General features: G+C 38.9%; 1 protein-coding gene across 1 annotated transcript; it reads left to right on the forward strand.

Annotated features, from left to right (window-relative positions):
* The first annotated feature begins 6,929 nt into the window (after window positions 1-6,929).
* LOC139882412 (phenolic glucoside malonyltransferase 1-like) lies at window positions 6,930-13,018 on the forward strand. The gene is made up of 5 exons (XM_071866737.1): window positions 6,930-7,192; window positions 7,763-7,938; window positions 8,434-8,520; window positions 11,074-11,970; window positions 12,948-13,018. The coding sequence occupies exons 1-5, from the start codon at window positions 6,930-6,932 to the stop codon at window positions 13,016-13,018; spliced, it is 1,494 nt and encodes a 497-aa protein (XP_071722838.1).
* Window positions 13,019-13,463: the final 445 nt, after the last annotated feature.

The raw sequence follows: 13,463 nt of genomic DNA on the forward strand, positions 1-13,463 counted from the left end.
ACCTTAAGTTATTATACTATCCAATTTACTCTTTATCATTTTCTTAGTTTAGATGAAGATGAAGGAGGAGGAGGGAGCATATGCATAATATATAGCACATCGATTTGCTTCTTTTATTTCACTTTGGGCTCAATAGAGGTGTAGGAAAACTTTGGCTTTAGGCGTTAAAACCACAATTTCGCAGCTTGTCGTAAACAAAAAACTCTGATCGTCTCAAAATTGATAATCTAAAATCGAGAAACGAATCACTCATGCACTCTCGCCTCGCGTGAACAAATCACGAAATTGACTCTATCTATGAAACATGTTTTATTGAGGTTAGGCAGGATATTAAACCTATGTACGTTGTCACGTTTAGTCCACTCGAATTAAAAATACATATGGACGAATTGACCCAAGTATTCCTTCAAGTTGTTGATCACTACTACAACAACCATTCAATCCGATTTTAACCACACGATAAGTATATGGCAGTCCATGCTTCACGTACTCCTGGTCTAGTCTCAGTCTGTCGACGAAAAAGTTATATAGAGAGAACACAAAATAGACAAACTTAATTTGTTTCTGCTTCAAAGCAATTAATGCATTGTAACGTGGTTCTAGAATCTTTGAAAGAAAACAAAATTCTAATATAATTACAAAATTTAAATCATACCATACAAAAAAAAATCATCTATACAGTCTGTATTTTTATTTTTTGGATAGGAAATTATCTATGTACGCATATTAAAGCAATATATTTTGGAAGAGGTATCCACAAAATTTATCTCTCTCCAATGGAAACACCACAAACCTCAATCAAAAATAATTGAAGTCACCAAAATCTCTCCATTCGGAAATAATGAAGCCGAACAGATAAATCACTCAATCTCCTTGTTTCGATATCCTTTGGCTAAAAATTTCATCCGGTCGAGCGTCTCTTCTTCTATGAATTCACCCGTTCATCAACAGAATTCTACTCCACAATCCTTCCTAGACTAAAAACTTCCTTATCCCACACCCTCTCACACTACCGCCCTCTAGCCGGCCAACTCACGTGGACCGCACGTGACACTAAACCCTACATCCTCTGCTCCCCGGACGATGATGTCTCGTTCGTGGTGGCCGAGTCCGATGAAGACTTCAACAAACTATCTAGCAATGGCAATATTGTAAATGCAACTGAGTTTCGCAGTAATTATGCTCCATCCTTGGAGATATTAGACGAGAAAGCAAATATTATTTCCGTGAGAAATAACATATTTTCCTGGTTTCGGATTATGTATCGGAATCTCCACACACCATGGAGTTCTTGACGGCAAAAGTACGATCATGTTCATGAAATCATGGGCCTATTTATCCAATCAAGAATATGAGAATCTTAATCCTCCTTTACCTTCAGATTTAGTTCCATGTTTTGATCGAAAAGTGATCAAGGACACAAACTGAAGAGCTCGAAAAGTTTTACTTGAACCGTTGGATGGATATATCTGCCATGAGAAATCCCGAAGATAGCTCTAAAAGTTTGAAAATAGTGGAAATTGCAAATCCTAATGGAGAAAAAGGTGAAAACTTTGTTCGAGCCACATTCGAATTGTCCCGAGAAGATATTTACAAATTGCGAGAGAATATCCAATCAAAATCGAATGACACTGATCTTCACTTATCGAGTTTTACTCTAACGTATGCTCATGCACTTTCTTGCTTTGTTAAGGCCAAGGAATTGGAAAGCAATGTAAAGATTAATTTCCTGTTCGCGGCTGATTTTAGGAGCCGTCTCGTCCCGCCAGTACCGGCTAATTATTTTGGAAATTGTGTGGCTACTGATAAACCGAAGACCGTAGAAGTAAAAGATATCGTTGGAGACGAATTAGGGCTAGTGATTGTGGCTATGAAAATAAGTGATTCAATAAAAAAACTTGAGAAAATATGGGTATTTAGAAAGAGCAAAAGATTCGTATTTGTCTGTGGAACCTAGTCCATTTGGAATTATTGGGATAGCAGGATCGCCCAAGTTAGAGGTTTATGGAGTCGATTTCGGATGGGGAAGACCGAAGAAGGTAGATATCGTTTCAATTGATAGGTCGACAAGTTTTTCTATGGCGGAGAGTAGAGATCAAAGTGGAGGGATTGAGATTGGTTTGGTCATGGATAGTCAAGAGGAACTCCAAGCCTTTGCTTCATTATTTACTCGTAGGCACAAGTAACATTCTTTGTGGTTTCTTTTCCTAATGTTTTTAATTTCCATTAAAAAAAATGTCATTCATCATGGTTCAAGGTTACTTAATCTACTTGTTAGACAAAATGACAAATTGCATGGTCAATGGTAGTTTGACCACATGTGTAGGTGAATTCGTATGACGGAATAAATTGAAATTAATTTCTATGGATAGTCTATACTACATAGATGAGTGTTCAATCTTTTATTTGGCATTTGTGTCAAAGGATGAATGAGAAATGATAGTGCTTATAGTGGTGATTTGTGCATGAATGTACAAAGTCCCACATTGAAAATTCTCTAGAAACACAAGTCATTTATATAGTGGTTTGTGTGTGTTGGAGTTTAAAGTGTGTTGTAGAGGAAGTCTACAAGGTTCCACACGCGCGTACCACCACCACGCACGTCCCGGAGCGGTTCGGTTTCGCGGATCATACCGGTTCGGTTCGCTTATTTTTGGGATGAAGCCGGTTTGATTTTTGTCTATTTAATTAATGAGATTTTATCTCTTAATTATGTATCCGTGTTTAAGTGGATTCGTCCACTGTTACATGATATTACTGAAAATTAATAGAATAATTGTATCCTAATTAATTCGGTTTTTGTATCCTAATTATAATGGGATTTATCTTCCGTTTGAATGGAATTTTAATTGCGCAAGAACTGAAAGAAGTTTGACTATCAAGTTTTGAATTGATAAGAGTGCACAGTCCAAAAAGGTTGATAATTGTATCCTAATTATTGACACCACAGTGCTCAGATCTCTCTGAAAAACCCTTTTAGCAAAAAGGTTGGCTCATAACCCATCTGTCTTTCTGTCTTCTCTTTTCTTGTGTCGTCGGAGAGTTTAGCTAGCGTTAGTCTCGCCGAACTCCGATTAAATCTTGTGCTGGTTATCGTTGTTCATTCGGTTGTATCCTGGGAAACTCTACGCCATTGTAACTGAAGCACAGTACGGGGCGTAATACGCTTTAAGGAAAGCGATCTGATCGTGCCTCCGAATCAAGTTTGCATCCTCTTTCCCTTAAATCTTTATTTGTTTGTTTTTAATCGTTTATGTATGTGCTGCTTTATTTGTTATGTTTCGAATCATATGATTATGTTCTTTTGCTCACATAATTAATAATATTCAGCGAATTATTCAGTATTCATTTGCCTCTTGTCGATTACTTGTCGAATTCTGTGCAAATTTTCCAACACTACTTTAAAAAAAAAAAGGTTACTTAATCTCATTTTCTCGCATCGATGACGATCGATTTGGTTTAATGTCAAATCAACGATAACTAGTTCAGTTTGGTTTGATAGGTTCAGTCTACATATTTCAATAAAATTAAGAGTGATCTAAATATAGGAAATTCTTATTTCAAAAAAATCTAAGGTATTTTCTAGTAATATTTTATGACGCGTGACAATCTTTAAACCCATGTAGAATGTGACGTGCCATGGCTTATAATTGGTTGAAAATAACTCATAAAATAGATTTAACGGAAAGATCTAAGGTATTTTCTAGTAATAATAGTATAAAAAAGGAACAACGTAACAAAACTCGTTTACTAAGAATTGTCAAATCTTACCTTTTTTGGAGGATCTAACGACCAAATCTTAGCTAGGTCCTCCAGTCATTGTGTGGCAATATGAATGTACACGTATTGCATTAATTTGATTTCGGAAAATATCATTATCACACTTATTTCCATTTTGCAGTTGCGTCAACTCTGTATCATTAACGGGTAGCGAGGGCGGCGTTTCTCTCCGGGGAGAGGGATTAGACAGGGTGATCTACTGTCACCATTTCTTTTCATCATATGTGCAGAGGGTCTGATCAGTCTTATTCACAAGACATAATTGGATGGAAGCTTTCAGGGTTTCGGCGCTTGTAGAGGAGCTCCCTCCATCACGCACCTTTTATTCGCCGACGATGCGCTCTTCTTTGGTAAAGCCTCCTTATCGGTAGCTGATAAATTAAAGAGAACCCTGGAAACTTATGGCAAGGCATCCAGACAGTTAGTGAATTTTAACAAATCCGATATCCACTTCAGCAAGAATGTCATTCTTTCAACCAGAGATCTTATGAAAGGCCTACTGGGAGTTAATTATTCGCTTCCGACTGACACTTACTTGGGCATACCGATGATGGTTGGATGATCAAAAATCAGTGTGTTCAAAGAGTTGTCGAGCAAGGCCTGGAAAAGAATTAACAACTGGTCATCTCGTTTCTTATCAAAGACAGGAAGAAAAATCTTGGTAAAGTCAGTCATTCAATCAATTTCAACATACTTGATGTCGTGTTTCAAGATTCCTCGAAAAATCACCAAGGATATTAAGACAAGCATTAGGCGGTTTTGGTGGGGTGGAGCTAACAAGATTTGTTGAGTTAGCTGGAAAAAAATGTCACGTGCTAAGAAACTAAGAGGACTTAGACTTTGAGACCTGAAGCTTTTCAACACAGCCCTTCTCGCAAAACAAGGATGGCGTTTGATGCAGGACCCCGATTCGTTGCTTACCAAATCCCTCAAAGCAAAGTACTATCCCCACGTAAGATTCCTGGATGCCAAATTAGGTTTGAATCCGTCTTATACATGGAGGAGTATCCTAATAGGCAGAGAGCTACTTGAGAAAGGAGGTATTTGGAGATGAGGCACTGGAAGTCAGGTCAACATTTGGAAGGACAATTGGATTCCAAATTAGCAAATACTGATCTCGCCTTCTCCCTCTTGGAATGGTCGCATTGATTGGGCCTCTCAACTTATGGTGATGGGTGAACGCAAATTGAATATACCGCTACTTCAGAGAGTTTTCTCACCTGATGTAGCTTTCTCAATATCCATAATTCACTTAAAATCACACGGCCATGATGTCTTTGCTTGGTCGGGGACTCAAGACGGTAAATTTATCGTCAAAAGTGCATATCACTTGTCGAAGCAGCGACCTGCTCACTGCAATCAGCGGCCTAAATTGATCCATTTCTGGGACCTGATCTGGAAATTACGTGTCCTTCCAAGGGTTCGCTTCTTCCTTTGAAGAATAGGCCATAACAGTCTTCCGACAACGGATCAGCTTGTCATCAGAGGTATGTCTCCAATTTTGACTTGTCCTACGTGTGGTTTGTGCCCTGAGAATCGTGCACATATGCTGCTTGCTTGTCCTTGGTCGCTTATGGTTTGGAAGGAAACTCTGCCTATGATACACACCTCCTCATTTCCGAATGAGAACGTGATAGATTGGTACATCAGGTTACACAAATTGCTGCTGAACTCGTTATGGAACCTTGTCAACACCACGATTTGGTGCATTTGGAAAAATCGAAATTTGCTCGTTATTCAATGGGAAATGCAGTTTGCCCGGAAAGACCTGCATTACAGCGAGAAATTGGCAAGATGATTATGATGCAGCCCTGTTCGCACCACCCTGACAACACTCTGCAGCCAAGGCAAGTAGAAAAGTGGTCTTAACCACCACATGGTTTTGTTAAAATTAACACTGATGGGACTATTTTTGCCAAGCTTGGAAAAATTGGAATTGGTGTGGTGATTAGGAATCATGAGGGACTGGTCTTATGCAGCCTCTCGACTTTTGAAGTTGGCGAGCTCGACATCCTTCTCACGGAAGCACGAGCTATGGCCATGGGAATGCAGCTTGCATTCGATCTAGACTACCAACATGCTATTTTTGAATCAGACTCCCTTTCTCTGATCAACTTTATACAGGATCCTAACTCCTATTTTTTGTCTAGCCATGTCTGGATAGAAACAATTAGATCATACTCTCATATTTTGTAAATTTTAATTTCAATTTCGCGAAGAGGGAGTGTAACCGCCTAGCTCATTCGTTAGCTAATGTAAAACGAAATGAGAAAGACAATTTACCTTCCTCCCTTCTTCATGTAACTGAACTTGATATGCAATGAAAGTCCCTGTTTACTTCAAAAAAGAAGAATTGAATTATCGTAACTGAGAATTCAAATCCAAGTCTTTCACTACAACCATTGAAATCTGAGCCATACATAGTATGGCAATCATGAACTATTACTTCCCACATGAAATACACTGTCTTTTACATATAAAAGGAACAAATACAGCTAATAGTTCTGGCCAAATTTTTGTTTGGCTTCAAGTACATAATAATGCATTATTGCATCGATCTACTGGTTCTTCTAGAAGTAGAAAAGAAAAGTACATCATTTCAAACATTCCTAATAATTTTTTTTAATGGTTTTGGACTACATAAATGGGTAATACTCACCACACCCATAAAAGATCGATCCTATGACTTTCAAGATGAAATCCATTCTGATAATCACTAGGCCAGGTCATGATGATTAATAATTTTTTTTGAAGTTAAAATTTGGAGCATTCCTAATAATTAACCAAATCTTATGAAAATAAGAATACAAAATCAATATACCTTTTCGAAATTATGAGAAAATCTTACAAAATTTCTTAAATCAAGGCATAAACAATAATATCAATTGTTCCCAAAAAAAAAAAGATATTATCAATACATTTTTAATTATCAATTCAAACAATTTTATAAATACTAATTTGTGATTTATTTGCATAAAAATTGATGAATGAATTGTTACAAATTATTTACCTAAAAGTTTATCTTGATTATATATATACATATATATATATATATTCTTTGCACTTCTATCCTTGATATATGCATCTCAGTAACGACTCAAAGCAGTATATATTGTGCAAAAACTCGATTTATACCAAACGCTTTTCTAATGGAAACACCACAAAACTCGATCAAAATTGTTGAGGTCTCCCAAATCTCTCCATCGGAAAATAATGAAACCGATCAGATTAAATCTCTCAACCTCACTTTCTTCGACTTGCTTTGGATCAAGTTTCATCCGATCGAACGTCTCTTCTTCTATGAATTTACAGGTTTATCAACAACAAATTTCTACTCCACAATCCTTCGTAGACTCAAACACTCCCTCTCTCTCGCTCTATCACACTTCCGGCCTTTAGCCGGAAAACTCACGTTGACCTCGCATGGGGCGCGACACTTTTGTATAACCGAGCTCTAAAAGGTGGGCACGATTTACTATTCCCGGAAATCGTATTTCCGGGATTGCTAATGATAATTAATTAAGGCTTGATCCGGAAATGGTGTACCCGGGTAGAGTTTTTCTTTGTCCCGGAAATGGGGTATCCGGGTAGAGTTTTGTCCCGGAAATGATGTACCCGGGTGAAGCTTGATCCAGATTTAATGGTTCCGGAAATGGTAAATCCGGGACTCCCTTTGTCCCGGAAATGGTGTATCCGGTTAAAGCTTGATCCGGAAATGGTAAATCCGGGTCTTCTATTGTCCCGGAAATAAAGTGTACGGGAATATTTAATCCGTAATTGCCACACACGGGATTAAAAGTCCGAAAATCCCATTTCCGGGAAAGTTTTTCCCTATAAAAGGCTCACCGCACGATATACATTTTCACAATCTTTCTTCATATATTCACAATCTTTCTTAACATTTTTTAAAATCCTAATTTTTTCTTCGTACTAATTTTAAAGTATTATTAAATATGTCTTCATATTTAAATTTATATTGGAGGAGTTCTGTACAATATGTTGATGGCAAGGTCGTTGTTGGTAGTTTTCTCGACGCAACGTATTTGATCGAAGATAGGTTGAGTTATGATGATTTTTCCCAAGTAATGTGCAATTATGCCGACATTGAAAGAGAAGGGGTACAATTGAGGCTAATCTACGTATGCGCGATTGATAACGGTGAAAAATAATGTATCGCTATTAATGATGATGCTACATTATCATTGATGTATCAACATTATTCTTAGAGTCGTGACTTGTTCATAAGCTACCATTCGATTCATAATTCGGGTCGAACACCAGGATTCAATGCCGGGGAAGAGTCGAGTAGTAGGCCTCGCGGACGACCGGGGATACGGCCCAATAGAGATTGCTGAATCGGAATACTAATAAGAAATAATTAGTACGTACCAGGACATGCAATGAATCTGTTCGGCCATGGTAACCTGCAACGGGTGGCTCATGACTAGGATCCTAGACAAACAGTACGGTCTTATGACGGTACCAAGAACTATAATCCTCCACGGCCGTAGGGTAAGGTGTAGGGAGACCCTCCACGATACAGTTAGCTCGATCGTGCCACTATTGAACGTAAATATCATGGTCTCGTTCTCAATTCCTATAGTGTGACGACCTCTTGATTCTGTGCAATCTCTGAGTCTCGGTCTCATCCAGAGGAGCGTCCGGCTGATTTTGGAGGAATCCAAACTGGCGTATCATCCTGTCGGGGTAGTGTCCCTCCACGGTGTAGTAATAGTGGAGGTATGTCCTAGACCTCCAAATGTACTCACCCTGACGGCATCCATCCAGTAGAGTGTGCATGTGGTCGGCGTAGGGTGTCCATAAGAACTAAAACGGGATGACAAAATTAATTGTTAAAAATAAATTTATGTTTTGAAAGAATTATTAAATGTCAACAGGAACTTAGATGACAAAATACCTGCGACGAAGTCATCATGGACAGCTGATCCCTGGTAAGCCAGAAGGACGTGACTCGTAACATTAGTCCTGGACAAAGGTCTCGTCTACCTACATAGAAAAATCGTCCGGTAATTTATTTGTACGCCATAAATCAACTAATTTTGTTATAACTTAAACAGAGTCGTGAACTTACCGTGTAGCAAATGGCAAACCGTCCGGCGCCACATGTCCTCGACCAAATCTCGGTCTGACCTTAAGAATCCTCGACCATGCCCAGGACTGCACGAGTAGCCCGTACATGTTCGTGTAATGCTCTCCTGAACGGGCAGAGTCGCACAATGTGCGGTAGGTGTATGCAAGAAGGGCGCTGCCCCAGCTCAACTGACCGCAAGCCTTTGGATCTTCTAGGAGCTTCAGTAGGAAAATATCGATCTTGTTCTGGCTTTATCCGGGAAGAAGCAACCAGCCAGCAAGAACGCGAGGTGACATCGCGCCCTCTGTACCGCCTCCTCGTCTGAAATATCTAACCTTTCCCTATGGCGCTGCAAGTGCTCCCTAATGCTGGTGAGCCGAATAGCGGTCTTCCCATCCCTTTCCAGAACAAAGCCCAACAGCCTATGGAGATACCCGTCGATGTCGGCGAGATAAGACTCTCTACCCGTAATGGGTAAACCGTCAATATGCAGGCCTAGCAATACCCCAACATCTTCAAGCGTGATGGTGGCCTCGCCAACGGATAGGTGGAAAGTGTGAGTCTCGGGCCTCCATCGTTTGGCAAGTGCCGTCAGCAGATGATAGTCATACTCCATAAATCCTATTGTCGAAACCAACCCAAACTCCATCATCTGTATAAACTCCATCACCCGAGGTATGCAATAAACGCCATCCCGCATACACTCCCAAAAGAAAGCGTCGGCTTTCCTCACAAGTAGTGGCCTATCACACTCCTCGTTAGATGCATAAATGTGAAGCAATCTATGTTGCGGCTGAAACCACAATAGATCGTGCTCCCTAGGTCCCTGAGGAATCCATGAAGATCTCTGCGCCATAACCTGTAAAAAAAATCAGTACGGAACAAACCCAACCAAAAAAACCGAACCAAAAAACACCGAGCCAAAGATAGCGAACCTAAAAATCCGAACCGGGAAATCGAACTGGAAAAATAGAACCGAAAAATCGAACCTAATAACCGAACTGAAAACTCCCTTCCCGCTAAATCGAAACGACGTAATCGAATCGGCAAAAAACCAAACGGAAAAAAATCGAAACGAAACATACCAAACCAGGGACAACCGAACCAAAAGATCCGAACCAGGAAAACCGAACCACAAAAACCGAACCAAAAAACGAACCGAAATATTGAACCGAAAAAATCGAACCGAAAAATCGAACCGGATCAATGACAGAGAAAAATCATACCGGAAATTCAGACCGAACAGCAACAGATTCGATACGGAGCTAACGGAAATCAACCCAACAGATAAAATCTAACCCAAAACAAGCTCGAATCACCCACCTAAACCTCAAGATCGTAAAAAATTCACAACAATAACGGATCGTGGCAGCCAAGAACTCCAATTTGAAGAAATTCCGGCGAAAAAAATTTAACAAATTGATTTAATCCGCGAAATTACAAACAAATTTAGAGTAAAAAATACCTGAAAAAATGTCTTCTTCAGAGTACTTGACGAGAGAGAGCAAATTCCTTAATTTATCGGAGAAGAAAATGAAATCTTACGCCGTCTGGTAGAGTGTTCCGATCGGATTTTGAGAAAAAGTGGTGGGAGGGAGAGAGTTTTCGGGTAAACTGTGAAGAAGAAAGGGGATTTGGAATTTTTGAATTCCTTGTCTCGGATACAGTATTTTCGGGTCAACAGTTCTGCGCATGTGTTCCACGTGTCGACGTCTCCTTGTCCCGGGTACAACGTATACGGGACGACGCTCTCTCTGCATGTCCGCCACGTGGCGGACTCCCCTTGTTCCGGATTTGAGGTTTCCGGGACTCTGTGTCCCGTATTTGACGTTTCCGCATTACACGCTAATCACGTAATTAGCTTAATTGTCACGGAAATACTGTTTCCGGGAAGCGTACAAATGTTTACAAAAAAAAATCAAATTAATGTTTAGGTATTAGGGTTTAGTATTAAATTTATAATTTTCTGACCTCGCATGACCCTAAACTCTACATCCTCTGCTCCCAAGACGACGCCATCTCGTTCGTGGTAGCCGAGTCCAATGAAGATTTCGACAAACTATCTAGCAAGGGCGAAATCATTAATGCAACCAAGCTTCGCAATAATTATGCTCCGTCTTTAGACAGATTAGAAGAAACTTCGACAATTATTTCTTTGAAAATTACATATTTTCCCAATTTCGGATTTTGTATTGGAATAGCCGGACACCATGCAATTCTTGACGGAAAAAGTTCGGCCATGTTTATAAAATCATGGGCTTACTTATCTAAGAATTTTGATCAAGAAAATTTGCCATCAGATTTAGTTCCATGTTTTGATCGGACAGTTATTAAGGACCAAACTGGAAAACTCGACATGTTTTACTTAGACATGTGGGTAAATTTGGCGGCCAAAATGAATTCGAAAGAAAACCCTAGAAGCTTGAAGGAACTAGATTTTGGAGCCAATAAAGGTGACGATTTAGTTCGAGCCACGTTTGATTTTTCTCGAGAAGATATTAAGAAATTAAGAGAGAAGGTTCAATCGAACTCGATTGATCATACTAATCTTTACATATCGAGTTTCACTCTAACGTATGCTCATGCAATTATTTGCTTTGTTAAAGCAAAAGGTTTGGAAAGTAATGAGAAAGTCAATTTTGCTTTCGCGGCTGATTTTAGGAGCCGTCTTGTCCCACCAGTGCCGGAGAATTATTTGGGTAATTATGTGGGTAGCAAAAGGGTGAAGACGGTAGAAGTAAAAGATATTGTTCGAGATGAATTAGGCCTTGTAATTGTGGCTAAGAATATAAGCGATTCGATTAAAGAATTGGGGAAAGATGGATATTTGGAAAGGATTGAAGAGATTTTCAATTCATATTCGAAATTGGAACCTAGTCTGTTAGGGATTATTGGTGTAGCAGGATCGCCGAAGTTAGAGATTTATGGTGTAGATTTCGGATGGGGAAAGCCAAAGAAGGTAGATATCGTGTCAATTGATAAGGCAGGCAGTTTTTCTATGACGGAGAGTAGAGATCAAATTGGAGGGATTGAGATTGGTTTGGTCATGAAAACTCAAGAGGAACTCCAAGCTTTTGCTTCATTATTTGTTCAAGGACACAAGTAATCATATTATTTATGATCTTTATTTTCTCCAAATGTTTTGAACTTCCAAAAGAAAATTGTCATTGTCTTTTTTGGATTTATTGTTGCCTAGCCGTTTGAAGAAGTTAATGAACGACGAACACCTTATCCTAGGATGCTTTCATTGTCTTTTTAATTTCCTGAATGACCCGACTTATTATTATGCTTTGAAATCCTATTTGTAATCTCGATTGATTGTCGTCCCCGTTACGGGAGGCCTGATTGTTAGACTCATTATTTTATGGACTAATTAAATTCATCGTATTTTGTGGGATTTATAGAAACGTCACAAAGTGTATTGTGCATTTTGTGGTGTTTGTAGAAATACCACAAAATACGATGAATTCAATGAATCCATATTTGAATGAATCAATTTATCACAACCGGTTGCAGGATAATTGTTTCCTATTCTCTTGTTTCTTTCACTTGATGGTGTTTTATAAAGTTTTTCCTCGGGAAGGGTTGCTATTTGATGGTGGGGTCGCAGACGTTATCCTTTCCTATACTTTTTAGCTTCATTGAACTTTTTTAACTACTCTTAGTTGCTCTTATTCTATCCAAAAAAAAAGGCCATACATCATGGTCCATGTCCAAGGTTAACTCGGCAGTAGCATACATGTGAGTATTATGTCGGCAGAGATAGGAATGGTCCACAAATTAATGATATTAAATGCAATATGCAAATATAGACACATTAACCAAAATTCCAATGTGACCTTCCATTCAAGTCCCAGACGACAGTATTTCTTTTTATACATTTGGACTATACAAGGGGTAGTCCATCCCAACCCCATACAATTTAAAGAATTGTGTTCATAATGAGTTCATTTGGAGAACCACTTGGCCAACAGGCCGATATTATTGAAATGTTTGCCATGAAACTGTTAGACAGTGTACAGTATTGAAAATTTTTCTTGATAATGTATTATTTGCACTTCTGTTGTCCGATATATGCATTGCACGAACAAATTAAAGCAATACTATAGGGAGTATTTTGATTTGATACAAAAAATTTGCGGCTAAAAGCCTAAAACTGGATGTATTATCATATAGAGAGAGTTAAGGGCATAGACATTTGATGAAATAAAGATATAAAAAAGGCATAGAAATGAATTCGACTGTTTATAAAATTTGGGCAAATTTTTCATCTTCTTTATAAAATCAGGATCTAAAATGCCATTTTTCAAAACCATAAAGTGTCATCTCAATTCTCAAGAACCTTCTGGCAGTAAACGGCACAAATAGACAAGAAATAACGGTGTCATAACGGCTCGGAGTCTCGGTCGTGGGCCCAGTTGTTAAATGGAGTTAGTTTATGGACCCAAGCGTTAGTCGGACAATAGTTTAGGGATCCAAGTATAATTATCCCTAAAATGTAAATGGGGAAGTCCGAAGTCCATTAACATTGATGACAGATACGTTTGGCCCATGCTGAAATTTGATAGCATTTGGTCCAACTTAAAATGGC

Source organism: Rutidosis leptorrhynchoides, unplaced genomic scaffold, assembly GCF_046630445.1.
Source record: "Rutidosis leptorrhynchoides isolate AG116_Rl617_1_P2 unplaced genomic scaffold, CSIRO_AGI_Rlap_v1 contig268, whole genome shotgun sequence".
Classification (NCBI taxonomy): Eukaryota; Viridiplantae; Streptophyta; class Magnoliopsida; order Asterales; family Asteraceae; genus Rutidosis; species Rutidosis leptorrhynchoides.